Source organism: Pantherophis guttatus, chromosome 2, assembly GCF_059756535.1.
Source record: "Pantherophis guttatus breed Tessera chromosome 2, ASM5975653v1, whole genome shotgun sequence".
Classification (NCBI taxonomy): domain Eukaryota; kingdom Metazoa; phylum Chordata; class Lepidosauria; order Squamata; family Colubridae; genus Pantherophis; species Pantherophis guttatus.
In genome coordinates this window covers 175,838,556-175,860,312 of record NC_142064.1, presented here as the reverse complement: position 1 = coordinate 175,860,312, position 21,757 = coordinate 175,838,556, and the positions used below count along the sequence as shown (strand labels likewise).

General features: G+C 35.3%; 1 protein-coding gene across 4 annotated transcripts in view; it reads right to left on the bottom strand.

The window, feature by feature from the left end:
• LOC117658212 (gamma-aminobutyric acid receptor subunit alpha-1) overlaps window positions 1–21,757 on the bottom strand; it is a 50,316-nt gene that overhangs the window by 18,749 nt on the left and 9,810 nt on the right. For all 4 annotated transcript variants that reach the window (XM_034406335.3, XM_034406344.3, XM_034406352.3 and 1 more), the window contains exons 4-5: window positions 7,339–7,406; window positions 534–754 (exon numbers count right to left, since the gene is read on the bottom strand). In XM_034406335.3, the coding sequence (XP_034262226.1) occupies window positions 534–754; window positions 7,339–7,406 (289 nt within the window). The remainder of the gene's footprint in view (window positions 1–533; window positions 755–7,338; window positions 7,407–21,757) is intronic.

Here is a 21,757-nt window from a genome sequence, read left to right as displayed (position 1 = left end):
TCCACAGTAGGGATTACTATTGGCCAAGAAGACCGGAAATGTCCCCTATCCTTGTTCCATCTAATGTGTATTTTACTTGATTATAAAAGGAGCACAAAATATATCATTTCCCCCCTTGAAAACAATATGGTGAAACAAAGCCCTACTTTCCATTTGCAAATAATAGGTTGATAATATATAATTGTTTACATTACACAAACTACCACTCCATAAGATTGGATTGTAATAGGAGTCTGATCTCCAAATTTCTTAAAATAAAATATGGTGTTGTGGCTTCTATCCCAAAAAATGTAGTAAGCTCAGAGAGAAAATGAAAAGATGAGTACAAATTAGAAGAAAAATTGCTCAAAACAGTTACATTCTATTGATTCCTTTAAAGATGTACATATTTTACTATCTAATGCAAATCTTGGGAAAATGTATAAATCATTAAAGCAAAAGAACGTTTATAAACAAAAATAAAAAACACTTTTCTTGAAAAATATGTAGGATATTTTTTTTCATAAATAAAATACCACATCCCTGTCTCTTACCTCATTGTGTAAAGCAGTGTCCCATCTTCTGTAATCCGCAAAAGTTTGTTAGGCATAGTCATGTTGTGAGCGACTGATTTCTTTCCATTGTGGAAAAATGTATCTGGTGTCCATATTTTGCTAGCCATTAAATTATTCAGTCGGAGTACTTGCATTGGTCCTTTGAACTTCAGCCTTTCATCTTTCCAGCTTTGTCGGAAAAATACATCTATTGTATACTCCTAAAATTAGAGAATCGTGAGCTTTGAACATACTTCATTTATGAATAGCCCCATTGAAGAGTACAAGGCTTTCTGAACAATACTGAGTTTTAACAGGTTCATACTGTACACCTGTGTTTTGTCATTTGTCAAAGTCATAAAACAGATGAACAGAAGTATGAATAAGGCTAGCCCTTTCTTCTGGGGAGAAAATGGATTCCTAAAACCTCCAACAAATTTTTGTTAGCACAATTATGTCTTATACTTTACAATAAAATAATATATTTTTTTTATTTCAACAGCTTGCAAAGCCAACCCTATTTTAAGAATTTTCAAGCTCTGGGTCACAACTCCAGGGAATCATAAACAAATATGAGGGAGATTCACATTTGAACGAGGCTTCTTCATTTAGAAGAAAGAAGAAATTTATTTTTATTTTTATTATTATTATTATTATTATTATTATTATTATTATTATTATTAGTCATATTTCTATGCCGCCCACTCTCCAAAGACTCTGGGCGGCTTACACCAAAGACAGTATACTAAATAGCATATTGCCCCCAACAATCTGGGTCCTCATTTTACCCACCTCGGAAGGATGGAAGGCTGAGTCAACCTTGAGCCGGTGAGATTTGATCCGCTGATCTGCTGAACTAGCAGTCAGCTGAAGTAGCTGCAGTACTGCACTCTAACCACTGTGCCACCTTGGCTCTATTTGAAAGAGTTATTCGGTTAGAAGAAATAGAAAAGACACCCAAAAAAGCAGAATTTTATAGTCTCCACCTTTGCACAGAGAGCATAGTCTGGGACAAATTCTGGTAGGGCTTCCACACTTAAAGCAAGATCAAAACATGTTCCCAGTCTACCTTTCATACAATTGGTTATCCAATCTCTTCTTTAAAACTTTTTTGGAGCATTCACAACTTCTGGAGGCAAGTTATTCCACTGATTAATTGTTCTAACTGTCAGGAAATTTCTCCTTAGTTCTAGGTTGCTTTTCTCCTTGATTAGTTTCCATCCATTGCTTCTTATCCTGCCTTCAGGTGCTTTGGAAAATAGCTTGACTCTCTCTTCTTTGTGGCAACCCCTGAAATGTTGGAACATTGCTATTATGTCTCCCCCTAGTCCTTTTCATTAAACTAGATTTACCCAACCATTTTTTATATGTTTTAGCCTCCAGTCCCCTAATCATCTTTGTTGCTCTTCTCTGCACTCTTTCTAGAGTCTCAACATCTTTTTTCCATCGTGGCAACCAAAACTGCATGCAGTATTCCAAGTGTGGTCTTTCCAAGATTATAAAGTGGTATTAACACTTCATGTGATCTTGATTCTATCCCTCTGTTACTGTGGCCTAGAACTGTATTGGCTTTTTTGGGGAGCTGCAGCACACTATTGTCCACTATACCTCTAAGATCCCTCTCACAGTTACTACTCTTGTTCCAGGTACCATCTATACTGTACCTGTGCATTTGGTTTTTCGTGGCTAGATATAGAACCTTACTTTTTTTTACCATTGAATTTTATTTTATAGATAGAGCCTAATGTTCAAGTCTGTCAAGATCCTTCTGTATCTTAAGCCCATCTTCTGGAGTGTTGGCTATTCCTGCCAGCTCCCCATCAAATTTGTTGAGCTCCCCATCTATCACCTCATCCAAAACACTGATGAAGATGTTGAAGAGTACTGGGCCTAAAACAGAGCCTTGGGATACCCCACTGTATACTTCCCTCCATGTAGATGAAGTTCCATTGAGGACTACATGTTGAGTGCGGTTGGTCAGCCAGTTACCAATCCATCTGGTGGTGATGCTGTGTAACCCACATTTTTCTATCTTATCAAGTAGTAGGTTGTGGTCTTCTTCATCAAATGCTTTACTGCAGTCCAAGTAAATTATATCAACAGCATTCCTCTGGTCAATTAATTTTGTCACTTTGTCAAACAATGCAATACATTTTGTCTGGCATGATCTGTTTTTGACAAATCCATGTTTGCTTTTGGTTATGACTTTGTTTGCCTCTAGGTGTTCACTGATTTGTTGCTTGATTATCTTTTCCAGAATCTTCCCAGGTATTGAGGTGAGGCTGATAGGGCTCTAGTTTCCTGGATCTATTTCTTTTTCCTTTTTTGAAGATGAGAACTACATCAGCTCTTTTCCAGTCTTTTGGTAGTTCCCCAGTGCTCCAGGATCTTTGAAAGATATAGTTCAGTGGTTCTGAGATCATCTCTGCCAGTTTATTCAGTACCTTGGGGTATAATCCATCTGGTCCTGGTGATTTGAACTCATCTAAGGTAGACAGATGGTCACTTACCATTTTCTTGTGTATTTTAACTTGTATTCCTAATCTGTTTTTTACAGTACTGTTTTTGATAGGTTGGACTGTTTTTTCCTTTTGTGTAGAGACGGATGAAAAAAACGAATTAAGCAGTTCTACTTTCTCCCTATTGCTTGTTACCTTCTTGCCACTTTTACCCATTAATGAACAAACATTTTCTTGGTTGTTTTTTTTCTTTTTACATGTTGAAAGAAGCTTTTTTTTTTTTCCTTATTTTTTGACTTTCATCACAAGCCTTAGCAGCCAGCTTGTCCAGGACAAATAAAGGTAAGGGCTGAAGCACAGCCTGATGACTTACATATGCAAAGCTGGATCACTGGCTGCACATGTCCCTGTGGTGCTCAGACAGTTGGCAGCAAATTCAGGATTTTCTGAAATTGCCACTATAAAGAACCAGCAGAAATTCTAAATGACCAAGAAACACCGTCTCCAAACTAAAACTCACATTTCAGAACTAATGCAAAACTAAGCAAGCTCATCCTATTAAATATAATTTTAAACATGAAGTTTATTTTTCATTTCCAGTTAAAAGGATTGATTTTGTAAATTTTTAGAGTTCAATTGTTTATTTGATATATAGATTAAAATTTAATTATTATAAATAAATAGCATGGTTTCTCTGGCTATTTCTTGCTTCTGTTAGGGGGAAAAAAATGGAAGAGAAAAATGCAGACATAGATAATCATAAGATAGCATGCAAATTGGTTGATAGGTTTTGTATAAACACAACTTAGCCCAGGTGGGGGGGGGAAATGGGTAGAAGCATTTCAAATAATTCAGAGGGACTTCCCATTAATTAACTCACCATACAGTATATGAAGATGGAAAAATCCAAGTTTCCAAGATTCCCCATCAAGCTGTGAAAATACCGTACTGAAAGCCTTGGTCTTGCCTACTGTATGACAAGTAGCTAATTCTTCCCGTCTCTCTGTCTCTCTCTGAGAGCATATATCTATGCAAATTGACTTGAGAAGAGGATGGCTGGGCTGCTTATGTCATGTGAACTGTAAAATGTGGCTTGTGCAGCCATTTATGTAAATGGCAGCACTCCATTTGCTGCTAAGGCTTGGGTGATACCCACTTTTCTCCTCAAGCCATTTTAGATTCAGAAAGTAATTTAATCACATATCTGTCAGCAGAGTTCACTGACTGTACTGCAGTTTAGACTAAAAGCATCTCCATCGAAGTACCTTGCTGCTGATTGGGAGCACTATGCATAGACTAACCTTATAGCAACATTATAATAGGATCTTAAAACCAGGACTACAAATGAGGTATTAGATGGGCAACCAAGGAAGGATTTCTGAGCATCTGCTTACTGAAATTAACATTATATATTCACCTGAAAGTTCCCAGGTCCTTTTTCTGAAGAATGTTTGCTGTGCAACAGTGAATAATTTTACAATGATTATTAATGACTTCCAGAAAGTTCTGCTACAACTGAGTTGTTTGACTCTTAGTTCAAAATATTTGAGAACTAGTTTTCTGCAAATGACATCTCTTGAGAAAGAAGGAACAAACATATTTCTAGCTACATATCTGTGAAAACAAACATTCTCTTGAAAATTCCAATTTCTCCTGTAAAACCCTGTCATTACACCCTAAATCCCAGCTTATTGTTATTGCAGAGTGCATTAAATTTTATGGCATAACTACAAAGTAGGGGGAAAAAACAATATTGTTATTGAGAAAGCTTATCTTTTTCTTGTTCCTTTAAGTCCATCCTGAAAGCAGGCTGTATAAGAAAGTTGGGGTCTTCTTTACATTATATATTATGTAATACTTTTCATGAAATGTGTGTGTGTATGTGTGTGTGTGTGTTATGTTCCTTTATATGCTGAGAAATGTCTTGGGTTTAATTCCATTGCTAAAGGAATATTACAGGCAGATAGAACATCCAGATCCTTTAGATCAGTGGTGAAATGTAAAATTTGTTACTACCGGTTCTGTAGGCGTGGCTTGGTGGGGGGTAATGTGACTGGGTGGGTGTGGCCAACTTTTTTTTTTTTACTTTTAAAAGTAAAAAAAAATGCCAAAGAGGTTGTAGAAAAATGCTTTTAAAAGGCTCTGACGATCCCAGCTGAGCCGTGCAATCATCAGAGGCTTTTTTAAAAATTATTTTTAAAAGCATTTTTTCGGCCAAAGAGGTTGTAGAAAAAATGCTTTTAAAAATTAAAAAAAAAAGCCTCTGATGATTGTGCGGCTCAGCTGGGTGGAGGGGGCAGGGATTTTTGCTACCGGTTCTCCGAACCATCCGCCGCCATTGCTACCGGCTCGGGCGATCCAGTCCGAACCGGAAGCATTTCACCCTTGCTTTAGATCCTTTAGATTAATAAAGATATATATGTCATGGTTCCAAGTAATGAACCCAATCAAATCAGGACTCTGAGGCTTCAGGCAGGCTCAAAAGACCTTTTATTGATTATATTATATTGGCACGTAGAAAGGTGAAGCTAGCTCTAAGTAATTCTCAGGCTTTAGGGAAATTAAAAGAAGAGAAACTTCCCACCCCCTTCAAGTGTCCCGGGTCACATTAATCAATCAGCCCAGTATCCGCTTTCTCCTCAGTCTCAGCAGATGTTCTTTGCCATGACCTTGGTTCTCACGCTAGTTGATGTTTTTTCTAGCGGGGTTAAGGCACCACATTCCAATACTTTCTGACTCCCCCCTTTCCCCAAGAGTGGCAGCTGAGAAACATATCGAAAGTAAGCATAGCTTCGGCCCAAGTCGTTTTAAAAGTTTTTGCCATTGTCTATCCACTGCAGGGTTGTGTTTGACCTCGGGGGCCAGGGTGGGCATGGGCAGAGTGGGTGTGGCCAGAGTGGGCATGGCCATCTCAATGTCACTCATATCGGAGGCATCTGTGGTGGCCTGAGTGCTCTGGCAGTGAAAATGGGTTCCTGAGCTCTGTTTTCAGCTGCCATAGCCTCCAGCAACCCTCTGGCAGTGAAAATGGAGCTCGGGAGGGCCACATGCAACCCTTCCGAATTCCAAGTTTTTGCTGGCAGAAGCACTGCAGACCAGTCCTCTGTTTCCAAGGCGGCCCTGCAGGCCAGATCTAAGTACCCTGTGGGCTGGATCTGGCCCCTGGGCTTTGAGTTTGACAGCCCTGATCTAAAGGATCTGGATGCTCTATCTGCCTGAAATCATCCTTTAGCTAGGGAGTTAAATCAAGAAGATTCTCAGAAATTCCCAGAAAGATATACATAAGGTAATGTCACAGTGGACAGAAAATTTCATCAATGAAAAATAAGGCATTTAATTACTGAGGAAATGCACATTTACAACAGACATGCCAATTTAAATTGGAGAGCTGCTATAGTTTTGCGAAATAGGGCCATAGAAGAGAATATATTATATGTAGTTTAGGATTGAACTATGGAGTCCTTGGTGCCCTCTGAGCTTGATTGTTTGTAGATGTTTCACTACCTGACCAGGTAACATCCTCAGTGCTAGTGAGTGTGGGGTTTGCTCCATTTATATCCAATAGCTTGCCCTATCAGTTTTGGTAGGCAAATGGTGTTATTTTTTTCTATTAATTGTTTGAGTACATTGCTTCTTAAACCTTTCATTTATTTTATTACTAACAAATCTTATATAATAATGTTTGTTCATCAGCAGCCAGAATGTAGGAGAATTCCTTTGCGCTCCAATGTGCTTCCTTGTGGCTTTGTTCCAGCAGATAATATATAATGAAATTCCTCAGAATCAGTCCTAAGCTGGAGCTTTAATGCATCACAATTTATTGCCAAGCTTTTAAAGACCTGAGTAGTCAAGCCTGACCTCAGAATTACAAAATGTTTACAGGGGGGAGGAGGGGAGAGAATTCTTTAGAATCAAAAGATAGAAGTGGAAGACCAATCTTTTAAATATAACAAATGAGAGATGAAGCAATGCCAAATTATTTTATTGCTATTTTGATCACTGGCCTGAACAATCATAAGAAAACAGTATTTATCCCAATCTTTATTTTCCTAAGATGGTTTAGGCTTCAAACAGCCCATCCCTTCCCTTCCATTTGCTGCTCCTAGGCCATGGAATGAGCCAAATATTATAAATGTTTCAAATGAATTGAATCATTAAACTGTGGATTGCCTTCAAGATGAATGCCTCAGTGCACTCCGAAACTGTCAATTTCAAGACTGTAAAACTGCTGGAGATGTAGAAAGGTTTTTGGACACGAGAAGTGATAGGTACATTCAGAATTCCACACTGTTCCTGAAGGCTAAACAATTCTTAACATACCGGAAGGCAGTAGAGCATTTACTTACCATATCATGATCTGAAACAGGACCAAAGCTGGTAACAAAGATGTCAGTCTTCACTGCAGTTACACGCTCTGATGAAGCAGGAAATTGGGACAGTGAATGCCTATCATTAACTTTCTTTAAATTCAAGCAACATATTCTCTTGTTCCCACAGAAAACACATCTATTTTTATTAAAGATACTAAAAGGAGGTGATAACTCTGTATTAGATGCTTTACATGTGCAATCTCTGGGCTGTCCATCTAGACTTATGAAAGACTTGTAAAACCCTGCCTCTGGAGAGCTGTTACTATGCAACTGCATGTGTACATCACACAGAACTAGAGAGACCAAGAATCTGATGCAGCTTTAGATGTCCATAGTTCATCCACATCAGTGGTGAAATTCAATTTTTTTACTACTGGTTCTGTTGGCAAGGCTTGGTGGGTGTGGCAGGGGAAGGATACTGCAAAATTTCCATTCCCTCCCCACTCCTGAGGAAAGGATATTGCAAAATCTCCATTCCCACCCCACTCTGGGACTGGCCAGAGATGGTATTTGCCAGTTCTCTGAACTACTCAAAATTTCTGCTACTGGTTCTCCAAACTGCTCAAAATTTCCGCTACCGGTTCTCCAGAACCTGTCAGAACCTGCTGGATTTCACCCCGATCCACATCAATATTTAATCGGTTAAGCTTAAATCCATAAAATCATCTGCAAACTATATGTGATCTTTTGCATACTATATACATTTCTTCTCAGAAGGAATTCTATTTCAAAAGAACTTCTCAGAAGGAACCCTCAAAGCTTTGTACAGGTAGTCCTATGATCACAATTAAGCCCAACATTTCCATTGCTAAGTGAGGCAGTTGTTAAGTGAGTTGCACTTCATTTGATGACCTTATTTTACCACAGTTGTTAAACACTGCGGTTGTTGAGTGAATCACATGGTCGTTAAATGAATCTGGCTTTCCCCCGTTGGTTTTGATTTTTCAGAAACGGGATGGAAAGGTTACAAATGGTGATCATGTGATCCCGGAATAGCACTACTGTCATAAATGTATGCCAGTTGCCAAGCACCCCGAATTTTGATCAAGTAACCATGGGGATGCTACAACAGTCATAAGTGTGAAAAACTATCATAAATCACTTTTTTCACTGCTCTTGTAACTTCAAATGGTCCTTAGATGAATAGTTGTAAGGCAAGGGCTACATGTATAGTCTTCCAAATTTACAGCTCAACTTAGTGATTCAGAGGAATATCCTATAAAATAAAGGTCAGTGGTACAACATACAATCCTTTCCCCATAACCCTCTTGGAAAAGAAAAAATAAGCAGACATATCATAGTTACAATCTGGTTAGGAAGGCCGTAATAATGGACCAATAATTCAGTATGCTATTATATAAATGGAAAACTTGAGACAGTAAAAGGCTTCAATATCCATTTTATCCATCTGTCTAAACGTTAAAGAAAGTTGCCAATATACCATTGCCAACCGTGACTGTAATATACTGTTTCTGTTTTGCTTTATTGCTCCCAGGACCAACAGCCATAAGAATGATGGCTGTAAAGGCACTGTGATGGTAGAATCACTTAATTAGCCATCCAATAAAATTGGTATGGTCTAATCAAATCTCCCTATGAGTATATTAGAAGAAGGAAGGGGTTTCTTAAAATTTAATTAGGTTGTGATGTAATTCTAAAGACTGACACAATGAGAACTAACCTGTTATTGCAAGTCTAAGGTGATTTCCACCAAGAAATATATTCATCCTGGGAAAAAATGATTTTTTTCTTAACCTGGCAATCAATACCAGAACTTAGAGTCTGCATGATTTCAGTGCAAGCTGGGTTAGACTACAAACTGAGCCAGCAATAGGTACTTTCCTTTTCAGGGGGAAATGTTTCAGATAGGGTGAATTGAAGCAGAGAACCAGAAGGGAGACAGTTTCTAATGCTTCATTTGATTCCAACTGTCTGTCTCAAATTATTCTCCATTTACAATGCTTTTTACTGAAATAATAATTTTAAAAAACCCTAACTAAAGAAAAAAAAACCTCTGGGATTTCTGAATTTAGCTAAAAAGATACAGGGATAACCATAGTCTTCAAATGAAACATGAAACAGGTTCTCATTATTTCTAGTGTGTTGTTATTCAAGTTATAAAAGAAAATTTCTTAGGTCCAGTGAAAAACACTATGACTATGGTCTATTCTGAAAATAATGAAAGCCTAGGAAAAGAAAAGTGACAGATAATTTGCTATTATTATTATTATTATTATTATTATTATTATTATTATTATTATTATTATTATTATACCATTATTATTATTATTATTATACCATATACCATTATTATACCAATTGAAAGTTTCCAATTATTTCAAAATAGAGCTGGATCTTATCCCATGTCAAGGGGAGATGGGAATGTAACAGGGAATCAATCTGCTAGGATCTTTGAATGAAAATTGCTGTAAGCTAACTGTAATGGTTGAAAAGGGTGTTATAAAAAATTAACTAATGCTACTGATTGAATCTTGCAGTCTTTTCCCATTCTTAATGAAGCTGAAATCTGACTATACCGACTAGTTATGTATTTGCATTCGGAATCCCTATCTAACCATCCCATCCCACCATGATGCTGAAAATAAATTGTTTAATGTTTTTGTTATTTCGCTATTGTGCTGGATTCAACACTACAACCTTTCTGCAGCTCCAGAAGTGCTCTGGCATGGAGAACGGGAAGCAGCAGCCAGTGGTTTCATGCCATATTTCAAATATTATTATTTTTTGTAACCTTCCAATAATGTAGATTAAAATGAAATGGGTATTATAGAATTGGAACTGGCCATCTCATAGCCAGATCATCCATAAATTTCTTCAGATAGAAGTTCCATTGGCTACAACAATGCTCGCTTCCTGGAAACTACATACCAGTATGTATCATCAACTTAAGCTTCTCTTTGGTGATGAGGGTGAAATGGTTTTCTGCAATTTCAGAAAACCTCATTTTCTAAAAGGATTTCCTTCTTTTAACCAACTCCAAATCTATCACTTTCCTTAAAAACTTTTTTCCTTAATCCAACTGTTCTTCTTTTTCAGTTTCTGATTTCTTTTTTATTCTTTTTTAAAAATATATTTCATTAGTTATATAAGGCAGTTCATTTTCAAACAAATATTTTAAAAAAATAAAAATTAATTAAAAATCACACTGCTCAAAAAAAAGGGGGGAACCAATACTAATAAAACATTCCCAAAGACAAAAAAAATCCTGTAATTAAAATATATTCCAAGTGCACTTGATTTATAAATCTTCAAAAGATGAAACACATTTCAATATTTCACCCAGCCTGTCCAATAATTTTTTTTCCAAAGGGAAAGATAATGTGACATTTTCTGATTGACAGAAAATATATTTTTTTCTCAAAAATTGCTAGGTCACACATCTTGAAAATCAAATCCATTACATCTGGAGTTATACTATTTTTCCATCTCCTAACAATTATTCTTTTTGCTATTCCTAAAGCATGAATAACCTTTGTTCAGAATATGTTAACTTCCATGAAGAAGGTATATAATTTAATGCAATAAAATCAAAGCTTTCCCAATAGTTTTCTTTACCTATTATATAACATTATGCAAAAGGGATATGTAGAAGAACATTAGAACTTTCTAATTTCTGATTTATACTCTTGGACTAAAATGTCATAATAGTGAGGTTAAGGGCAGGGAGGTTTTGTTTATGGTTTGTTTGTTAAGGCACACATTGCCCACTGGTTTTATCTGCATTGGTTCCTTCTCTGTGTTCTCTTGCACATCCAAGATAAGTGAAACCAACTCTTTTCCTCTTGTTCTTCTTTGTTCCCACTTCCTTTCCTTTCTGAATGCAGAGTTTATATTCCCTGGGATAAATCAACTGGGATAGCTTTTAACTTCTGGTGGAAAAGATATTTGTCGTACTTCAATTTAACTCCTAATTGTAGCTCCATTGATTTCAGCCACAATGTACAACACACTTTGTTCTTAATATGTTTAACAGTGCAACAAATTATTTTTGGAAAAGCAGAATTTCTTGCTTAAGTGTACATGAATGCCAACACATTCAGGTTAACTGCACTTAGATGATTGAAGAATGGGTGGGGTTTCCATTTGTTTCCGAAAAACAAATGCTTTCCCCACTTCAGTAGTACTGCTTGCTACCTCGTGATTCTGAGATCTTCTAGACCAGCCTGCACAAGACAATAATTTTGGTTCTCTTTGCTCCTGCTCAGTGGAGTCATGAACAGGGAATACCAGCGTTCTGTCCAAATTATTAGGCCATTTTGAAAAATCAACAAACAACTTTTTGAAAGAGAAGATTAAAAAGTTATTATAGCATATTGGTAAGATTCAGGTTCAAGCCCTACTTGACCCCAGAGAATACTTGGGTCACCTTGGGCCAAATTTGAGGTTATTTCTTTCAGCCTAAACTCATTCAAATGTGTGAAAAAGAATAGCAGGATATTAATTTTCTGTAATTGGTCAAAGTTGGAACTGTTGCCAATAGGTAAAAATCCCTTCGTTAATTCATAAAGCAATTATAAGTTCCTTATCTGCAATGAATATATTAACTATCTTGGGGTTTTTATTTCACAGATAATTAATTTAAATGTGAACAAAATATATTAGGAAACCTCTTTGCATCTTGATAGATAGTAGTCTTTAAATTTTACCCTTTAGGCAAGGTTAACCCTTTTAAAATGAATGTGTTTCCTAGAATGTTATACATTTGCAATGGAATTCCTATACCCACAACTGCAGACTATTTTCAAAATTTTAATACAATGTGTGATATTTTGTGGAGATTTTAAAGATACTTTTGGAAAAAATGCAGATATAGCAGAATAACAAAGTTGAAAGGGACCTTGGAAGTCTTCTAGTCCAACAACCTACTGAAGCAGGAGAATCTACACCATTTCACACAAGTGGCTATCCAGTCTCTTCTTAAAAACCTCCAGTGATGAAGCACCCACAACTTCTGAAGACAACTGTTCCACTGATTAATTCTTCTCACTGATAAGAAATTTCTCCTTAGTTCTAGGTTGCTTGTCTCCTTAATTAGTTTCCATCCATTGTTTCAACATTCTATTAAAGAGGATGGGTAAGATTTTGTTTTCCAGATCTTGAATTACATCATTTTGCATATTTATTGGTTAACTCCAAATTATGAACAACTTCACTTACTGGAGATTTTATGTCCTGGGATCTTGTCTATAATACTTTTAGTCAGATGGATTGCATTGGAATCAAAATATAATGGACTTCAAATGGTTCCTCTCACTAGCATAGATTATTTATAAGCAATGGCATTTTGATTCCTTTTTTTCATGGTAAACTGATGGTATATGATTACCAAAATCTCAGATTTAATTTTAAAAAAACCTATGGGAAATGTAGGTTTAAGTCAGGAACTGAACACAGTAGAATGAAGAATTAAGGATTTCTATATTGGGATGACATTAACATCAATCACAAAACCTTCAACACATTTTAATATGTCCTACTCAACAAAAAATAATATTTCAAAATTATTAGCTTCCCTTGCGTTAAGTATCAGTTTGAGTAAAAGATCATGTTGTTAGGGAAGCAACAAGATCAATTCTTTCAAACACATTTGAACTGTATTCCTGTAGATGTATTAATTTAAATTTAAAGTATTTTCAGATAAATGTATACTTTTTATTTATTTATTTATTTATTTATTTATTTATTTATTTATTTATTTATTTTTCGTATTTCTATGCCGCCCATTCTCCGAGGTCTCTGGGCGGCTTACACCAAAGACAGTATACTAAATAGCATATTGCCCCCAACAATCTGGGTCCTCATTTTACCCACCTCAGAAGGATGGAAGGCTGAGTCAACCTTGAGCCGGTGAGATTTGACTTCAGCAGTCAGCTGAAGTAGCTGCAGTACTGCACTCTAACCATTGCGCCACCTCAGCTCTTTATATTATACTCAGTATATTATATTATACTGTATATCATTCTCTTTCTTACCCATTTTATTTTAGTATAACTGGTATGGCACTGACCTTCTTTGTGAGATTGTAAGCAATGTAAGCATTGCATTGTTACCATTGTAAGCAATGGTTCAAGAATATGCCCTCTCTTTAATCAACCTTCAACCTTCTTTAATATAGATAAATGTATATACTGATCTTTTCAACACAGTCTTGTTCCATATTTGCTGACATGAAGCTGTAACCACTTTAATTGATTTTCCTCCAGCAACTTTATACACTTCAGTGGGCAGTTTATTTAATACATGCCTTTATATCATTTCAATCAAAACATGAATCTAACACATTAACCTGCGAAAAGCAGTATTCAATAAATTTAGTATTATTATATCAGTATCATAATTTAAAGAGTACCACCACAACAGAAACAGCCACATATATCCTAAACACATATATTCGTTCCATCTCAATCCCTCTGTGACTGCTTAAATAGTCACATTTTCACTATTTTTTCAAACATTAATGATCAGAGTACATGATTGCATTGCAGTGATTTCATTTTGTTATTTCTGGAGGGGAGGGAACTGATTCTACAAGAATCTCTGGCAGAGAATGCTTATAAGATCCCTCAGCAATACCTTGTGTGGCATGGAAACTCTTAGTATTGTTTCTATGCCAACACATCACTTTTATTTTCCTTGCAGTAAGTAGTCCCACAGATATCCAGTCCTAAACTCTGTAGGACTTCATAAGCTATTACTTGCCATTTAATTATTCCTGGGCACAAATGATTTATTGATACAGTTTTCTAAAATATGTCTAATAAATGACAATATTGGGTATTCCAGCTGTAATATGGCCTCGTCACCTTCCAAATCTGCTACTGTAATTTACTGTATATGAACTGCCCCGGGAAATCACCCAGAAACATCTGCTAGTGTAGAATGCAGCTGCCCTAATATTGGCTATTAGGAATTATCTGCATTCTACACTAGCAGAAGTTTCTGGGTGATTTCCAGGGGCAGTTCATATACAGTAAATTACAGTAGCCGATTTGGAAGGTGATGAGGCCATATTTTGTCAGCATCTGGTGGCTGCCTATTTTATAACTTGTCAACTGATAGTTATAAATAATGTTCTATAGGATGTGGTCTCTGTATACATTCCCATCTGTGCCAACATTTTTGTTATTCTAGCATCTCATTATTTTTTATATTTTCCTTTCATGTAACTTGCCTTTATTACATTTCTTCTATAATTACACTTGAACATTCCTACCTTAGCAGAGTTTTTTGGTGATTTTTCTGAACTTCTTAAAAATATTAGTCATGTTTTTTCTTTCTTTCTTGTTAGATTGCTCTGTTTAGTGACATTCTTGATCGTGTTATCTTTTCTTGTTTTTTCTTGCTTGATGTGGAAAGTCTGCACTGATTTGTTATATGTCTTTCTTCTTGCCCAAGGCTTCCATTCTCCATGTATCTCTGATTATCATGATAAGTTGTTCTGAAAGCCACTTGGATCTTTTCCTCTTTGACATTTTGGAAATACTTTTTTTTTTCTACATCAGTTTTCTACTATAAGTTTCTTTAGTTCCAAAGGTTTCCCACATAAATAGATTAAGCAAACTAAATCTGTTCCTTGGCTTGGTCATATATTCTGATGGTACATCTTCTGCATCATCTTCACATTGCAATGGGATGGACAAATAAGGGAGGTCCAGAAACCTTTAACCTAATGTGTAAGTTCAAGTCCATAAAATATAGCCTAGTGTATTGTGATTCCCATCATTATATATTTATGATGTCAATTTAGGAGTTAAAGTAAACAAAAATAGTCTCTCTCCATAGCAAAATCAGTTCCAAATTTTATAAATGTTTCCAAATTTTATAAATATTATAGTTTTTGGAGGAAATACATCCGACCTCAAGAGTTGACTAAATAAAGATTATGTTGGGGCATCTTTCTCTATAGTAATGCCAATACAATAGAACCATCCACTTGAAATTTGGACTTGCAACAGCTTTTAATAGGTTGACAACATGAATCTGTTTATCTGCCTATTGTAGCTCATTTTCATAACTATTATAACTTATGTTAAAACATATAACTTTGTAATGTAGAGCACACATAAATGTCAGATAATTTCTTCCTATAGCTTCCATTTCATCTGTAGAATATATCTTTGGCTTTGCCAAACAAAACTATCTAAAGGTTAAATACAGCTTGTGGTAAAATTAATTTCACCCTAAATAACTACAGCTGCTGCTTCTGAATTGCAATTATTTCAATTCAGGGGGGAAAGTCTTTAAAAAAAATGGAACTCCCTCTAGCCATGTACATACACATTCTTTAGGAGAAAAACTTAGTAATGGGGGACACATCACCATCAAAGCACATAAGCAGCCATACTGTACAGCTATTTGTAAGATCCATTCACTGGGACATCTGGACTGCTTTTATGTGGAGTAGTGGTTAAGGCTGGATTAGCAATTGGGGACTCAGGCTCTAGATCTCCCTTAATAGGCCAATCACTTTAGCCCAGCTTTAGACTGAGAACTTGAACTTGAAAAACATCTATTTGCCATATTCTGCATCAACCATAGCTTCCACATGATCTTCAAGTGTAGCCCAATGGTAGCACATTGCAATCACCCACCCATCAGGTGACAAAAGCAGCAATGGCATAAGGAGAGCCTCCTGATCAAGAACAGTCACAACCAGCACACAATAGCTGAAGTTGTGCAAATGCTTTCTTGACTACAGCTGCCAGTTGTTCCTCAAGCAGGAGCTGAGAAGACCCTTGGATTGGGCATCAGTAATCATATTAACATGCTGTTTTAACATAACAGGATTTACAATGTTTTGTAAACAGTACACAGGTTAATTGCAGCAATATAATAAAATGAGACAAGAATGCAAAAGGATAGCAACAGAAAATGAGAAAGAAGAAAAGAAAAAAAGACTACCGAGGACCAAACATCCAACCCTCAAACTCAGGCCACAGTTTTCTAGAACTTTTCCCAGGGTTTTCTTAAAAAGCCAGGTTTTCACAGGTATAACCATAAAATGTAATAATAAGTGTAATAAAAATTGAAAAAGTGGCACTGATTTAAAAAGGACAGGAGTAGAACTGGGGGGCGGGGAAGGGCAGCGGGGGACTGCAGCTCCTTGAGTTGCAGCCAAATGAAGTATTAATATATCGTGGATCTCCTGCATTTGAATAAAATAAGTATGTACAATTTCTTTCAGGGCTGTCTAAATAAATGTGGTACAAAAATTGATTTCTGTCATCAATAAATGTAAAGTATTTAAAGCAGCATGTCTAATTGATAGCACAATTTAGCCCAAGCTATGCTCTCTTCAAATACATGGATCTCAATAGCTCCCAGTATTCCCTACCCACCATAATCATAGTTGAGAATTGAGGAGCTGAAATTTATAAGCTTGGATGATGTCTAGTTTGTGTAAGACTGAGATAACGAAGATGGGAGCATCAAAGTCTAGAATTCTTATTAAAAGTATATAGGAGCACAGCTTAATCAAAAAATGTAAGGGTTTTTTTTCTCACAAGAGATCTGTATCGCTGCAATGTTTCAATGTAGCTGTTAGCCTTACAACTTGTAGAAAACAATTGGCATGTATTGCTGTCTGTTTGTTTGTTTTAAATAATTCCTTTTCATCTATTTTGCACAGCCATCTACTCCTCTCCTCTTCCATATCACAAACAAAGTTCCCATCATGAATGAGCAATCTATAAAATGTTGTTGTTTACATAAAACATTTCACTAAGCATAAATTGAAAAGCAAAAATGATTTTAAAAAATGCTCAGGTAGAAATAGGTCTGCCCGCATTATTGTGATTGAATACATATTACTCTCCTTCAATAGACTAGAATATTACACATGAAAAGTTAAGTCTAAATGTCTTGCCATGGAAGAAATAGAAACAATCTACGTCATTTTTATCTCCCAATTGAGAAGCACCCCAAATATATTCCAGAAATTTGAGGGACATATATGGACTATATTCCAAATTTGGGTTGGAATATAGAACAGGGAAAAGAAAGAACAAATTGAATTTCATTAGCAGAGGGCTGCTTAGCATAGTGTTGCATACAACCCAGATAGGAAAGCTGCCATATAAATGAACTTTAGAATGCTTAATGTTTTTATTGGATTATACAGACATATCTTTTGGGTAACTGGACTATTACTAAAACAGCATATTATAAGACATAGAATTTTACTCTTTAGACTAATGCAGAAGAAGGTTCTTTGGCTTCCATATTTGTCTACAATATAGTAAAAATAACATTATCTTGGAAGGTGCCTTATTACCAGTCCCTGAATTAAGATATTGCAAAATACTACAGCAGGAACTCATATTACAAATTGATTATATGGGGAACTTTTGGTGATATCTATGAATTTTCCTGCGGTAATTGAAGAATCTGAATTTGTTCGTATATTGATAGTAAACAGGGACAAAACTACTTGAACCAATAGTCTTTTGCATTCTGTCTATTATAGACTTTCACTTTATAAAATATATCCCTTAGAATATATCCTTATCATCTTAACAACTATTTTAAGTTACATAATGTTTGATTCAATATTAGTTATTGACCCAATTTATTCATTTTTTAAAAAAATGTATGTTGGTAAATGGACAATAGGGCTATATAAAAAAATGAAAACTACATGTTTTTAAGTACAATATTTAAGAATAAATATACCATATTTGTACTACTAAAGAGGGATAAAAAATTAACATTCATAAAATTGATATAATCTTTTAGGTATTTTGTTAACTAAAAAAATGGAGACCATTTATAGATTCCTTACCTAAAGTATTATTCAAAATTCTTTTTTTAAAAAATAGGCAATGTTATTTCAGACATTTTAAAATATCATCAGTCTAAGCAAAATGCCTTTCAGTTTTTTAATATTTTGCTGCAGTAATGCAGTGAATGGTTATAATATACATTGAATTAATTTCTTATGTTGCCCCACTTTATAATTTTCAGGAAAGTTTTCATCAGAATTATTTATCAAAGCCTGATATATATTTTTCCCAATTCCTTGACTTTTTAAGCAAAAAGTGTAAATAAATGGATGCAGTTAAACATAAATCAGTATGATACATTTCTAATGAGAGATGGCTTGTTAAAACAGATTAAAATGGAAATCCCAAGTCTGCTGATACTTTTATTCAAAATTTCAGAAAGAGGATTTCTGTCAAATTTCTGTAGAATATTTAAAAGGTGGATTATAAATGTGGTATACATTTTTCTCAAATATTGTTAGTGCTTTTGATAAGATGAACATCATGAGTTTAATAATAATCTTGCCTTTAAAAATAATTTATTGTATTTTTTCATAAAATTGATTGACAAAAATATATTAGGACATAGAATTCATATCAATAATCAAGACTCTTATTCTATCAATTCCTGTTACTCTGTTCTTAATCTGATCATATTTATTCACATGTTTACATTTTGGGTGAGCGAGGAATGAGGCACTGGAAGAATCAAGAACCAGAAATTGTTTCCACTTTGTGTTTAGAATTTGGGAAAATATTAATTTCCTTATTAAGGGAAGAATGGTATTGCCCTAACATACCGACAACCTGCTAATAAAACTACCTGTTAAGATTTTAACTAATCTGAGTTAATAATTTTATTTGAGAACACTCAAAGTAGCACTTCAAATTTTGGATGTCTAAATAGCCATCTTTTTGTTTGTTTGTTTCTTTCTTTATTTATTGTGTGTTTTACCTAATTCTAGTTTGATTTTTTTTAAATAATTATGCGTAAATGATGAAATAATCATTTTTCACATATAAACCAAGTAATAGGAATGGCACTGGAAGTGTTTAATTTAAGAATAGAATTTTAGGAGAAATAATCATTTTAATCATAAGCAGTAACACTGAATTTCAGTAAATGTCACTGTACTCTGTTCAGTAATAGCCATACAATCATTCAACTTATATTATTTCAATTGTCTATAAACTGATTTAAGTTTTCTAATCTGGGATATTTGTTTAATGAGATGTAAATTAGACATAAAAGGATTTCATTTTAATCTATTCCAGCATTCTGCATATTTTAGTATAACTAAAACCAAAATAAAACCCTACAGTCATTACAAAACCGTCAGTTTCCTAGGTACCACAGAGTAACCTTCAACCTATTTGTTCATTCATGATTCTAACTGCCAGACTGATCTTCAATGTAATTTTAAAGCAGTTTAAGATGAAAATGAAAAAAAGGAATTTAAATTTGATTAAGGGTCAAAAGAATTCCACTGGCTATCTCTCTCATATACAGACACCTGCCAGCCAAATCTGCTCTGATCATCTGTCCTGATATGCACACACTGAAGTAGACAATTCCACAAAGTAAATGGATCATAGCAATAGCCATAGCATTTGGACTCATACACTGCTTCATAGTGCTTTAGAGCCCTCTGTAAGTGGTTTACAGAGTCAACATATCATGCTATGTTTCTCATGCTAAATGGAAGGTAACACTTCCATTTAGATAATCATTGAAACCAAAAACTCTACATAGGGTACATGCACACATAGGTACAGCCAGCCAGAAACAGCTTTTAAAGCACTGAGGAGGGGTGCTTTAAAGAAGATAGTGTTTTGAGGCTGCTTCACCCATGCTAAGATGCTTTGTGAAGCCTCTCTTTCAAAAGTTGTGAAGTGATGCCGTTTATGTCACAATTTCAAATAGCTCAATCGATCCAAAAGAGATGGAATTGTTTATCTCTTAGAACTTCTTAGAAAACGTTGCAGTGCAGTGACTGATTTAAGAAAGCTGCTAAAGACATCAGAAACTTGGCCAGAATCTTTTGCCAGATTTGGAAAGGCCAAATCTTGCCCTCATAGACACAGCTATTCAGCTATGACTTGATCCAATCTCAGCTCTTTCAAATATCTGCTTTCCCTGAAACAATTCTAAATTGAGGTCTGTGAAATTGTTTGGCTTTCTGTACTGAATATGTGATCAATCATTGTTTACTATCAAGGTCTAATCTACACTTGATCTAAACACATATATTCTCTTATTCTTTATTATGTTAGGGAGGTGGGCTTGCTAGGAGCCATTTATTCCTAGTTATACAGCGATCATAATTAAAAGGTATATATATTTTGTTTGTTTATGCTTTAGTGGTCAGGATCATCTGGAAAACTAAAAATATCACTCCTCCTATGGATTATTCTCAGGTTGCTACATGTTTGATTAGAAGTAACCTGCAGTGATGGTATAATTAAAGAAATATACATTGAAAGTGCCCTTATCTTACTGTATTCTCATTTGAAATTATTACTTTTTTTTTTCAAATCCTAAGGATAATAAGGAATTATTTTGAAAACACAATAAAATAAAACTACAGGGGGTTCCTGCCTAAATCAAACTGCTTTAGCATATCATCACACGTGTACAATGTACCTCTAAGGCTCTTATAAATTTGCAGGCATCAGTAAGGCACCAATGGTGTATTCAAAGAGACTGAAAATGTCCTGCATGCCACCTATTCTTTTCAGTCTATGCGGTTCTGCTTTGATTCCTCATCTATTTTACCCTTTATAGACTTTCTGTAGCAAAAAGAGATTTTATATAAATGCCAGGTGAGCAAAACTTCTACAAATGGCCACCATTGGTGGAAGTACTGATGCAAGTGTTATAAATGGGTGCTAATTAATGTCTGATAACCTTGAATAAGGAATCAAATATTTGTACTATAATTAGATACTCTGATCTCAGCCATGTACAGGAAATAAATCTTAGGCATGGAAACCAGAATGTACAAAAAATTCCAAACCATCTCAGCTATAATAGGATGCCCTTAGGCTTATTCAGTTGTCCACAGGGTATAGTCATGAACCAGTTTTTATCTGGGCCCTTTGATTTTCAATCCTACATCAGAGCTATCCAAATCCTAGCTTGAATAGCCCTGAAATTTTTTAATTGTATGCCATCAAATGTCCATCCTGAAATCTGAGACCCAACATTTACATAAATTTCTTTACTCTTCTTAAATGAGATGCATCTGCATTTATTTCTATACTGCGCTAAATGATACTATTACCCTGTTTCCCCAAAAACAAGACATCCCCTGATAATAAGCCCAATCGGGCTTTTGAGCGCATGCACTAAAATAAACCTCCCCCAAAAAATAAGCCCTCCCCAAAAATATTTAAATGCAGAGCTGGAAATCAGGTAAGACGGCAAGAGGAGCCCCATCTTGCTGCATGCACCCCAAAATAATAAGACCTTCCCGAAAATAAGGCCAAGCGCTTATTTTGGGGTTCCAAATATATGACAGGGTCTTATTTTCGGGAAAACTCGGTAGCCCTTTTTCAATGACTGATGTAGCAGCTACCATTGTATTAATTAGGAACTGAGAAATATTTATTTT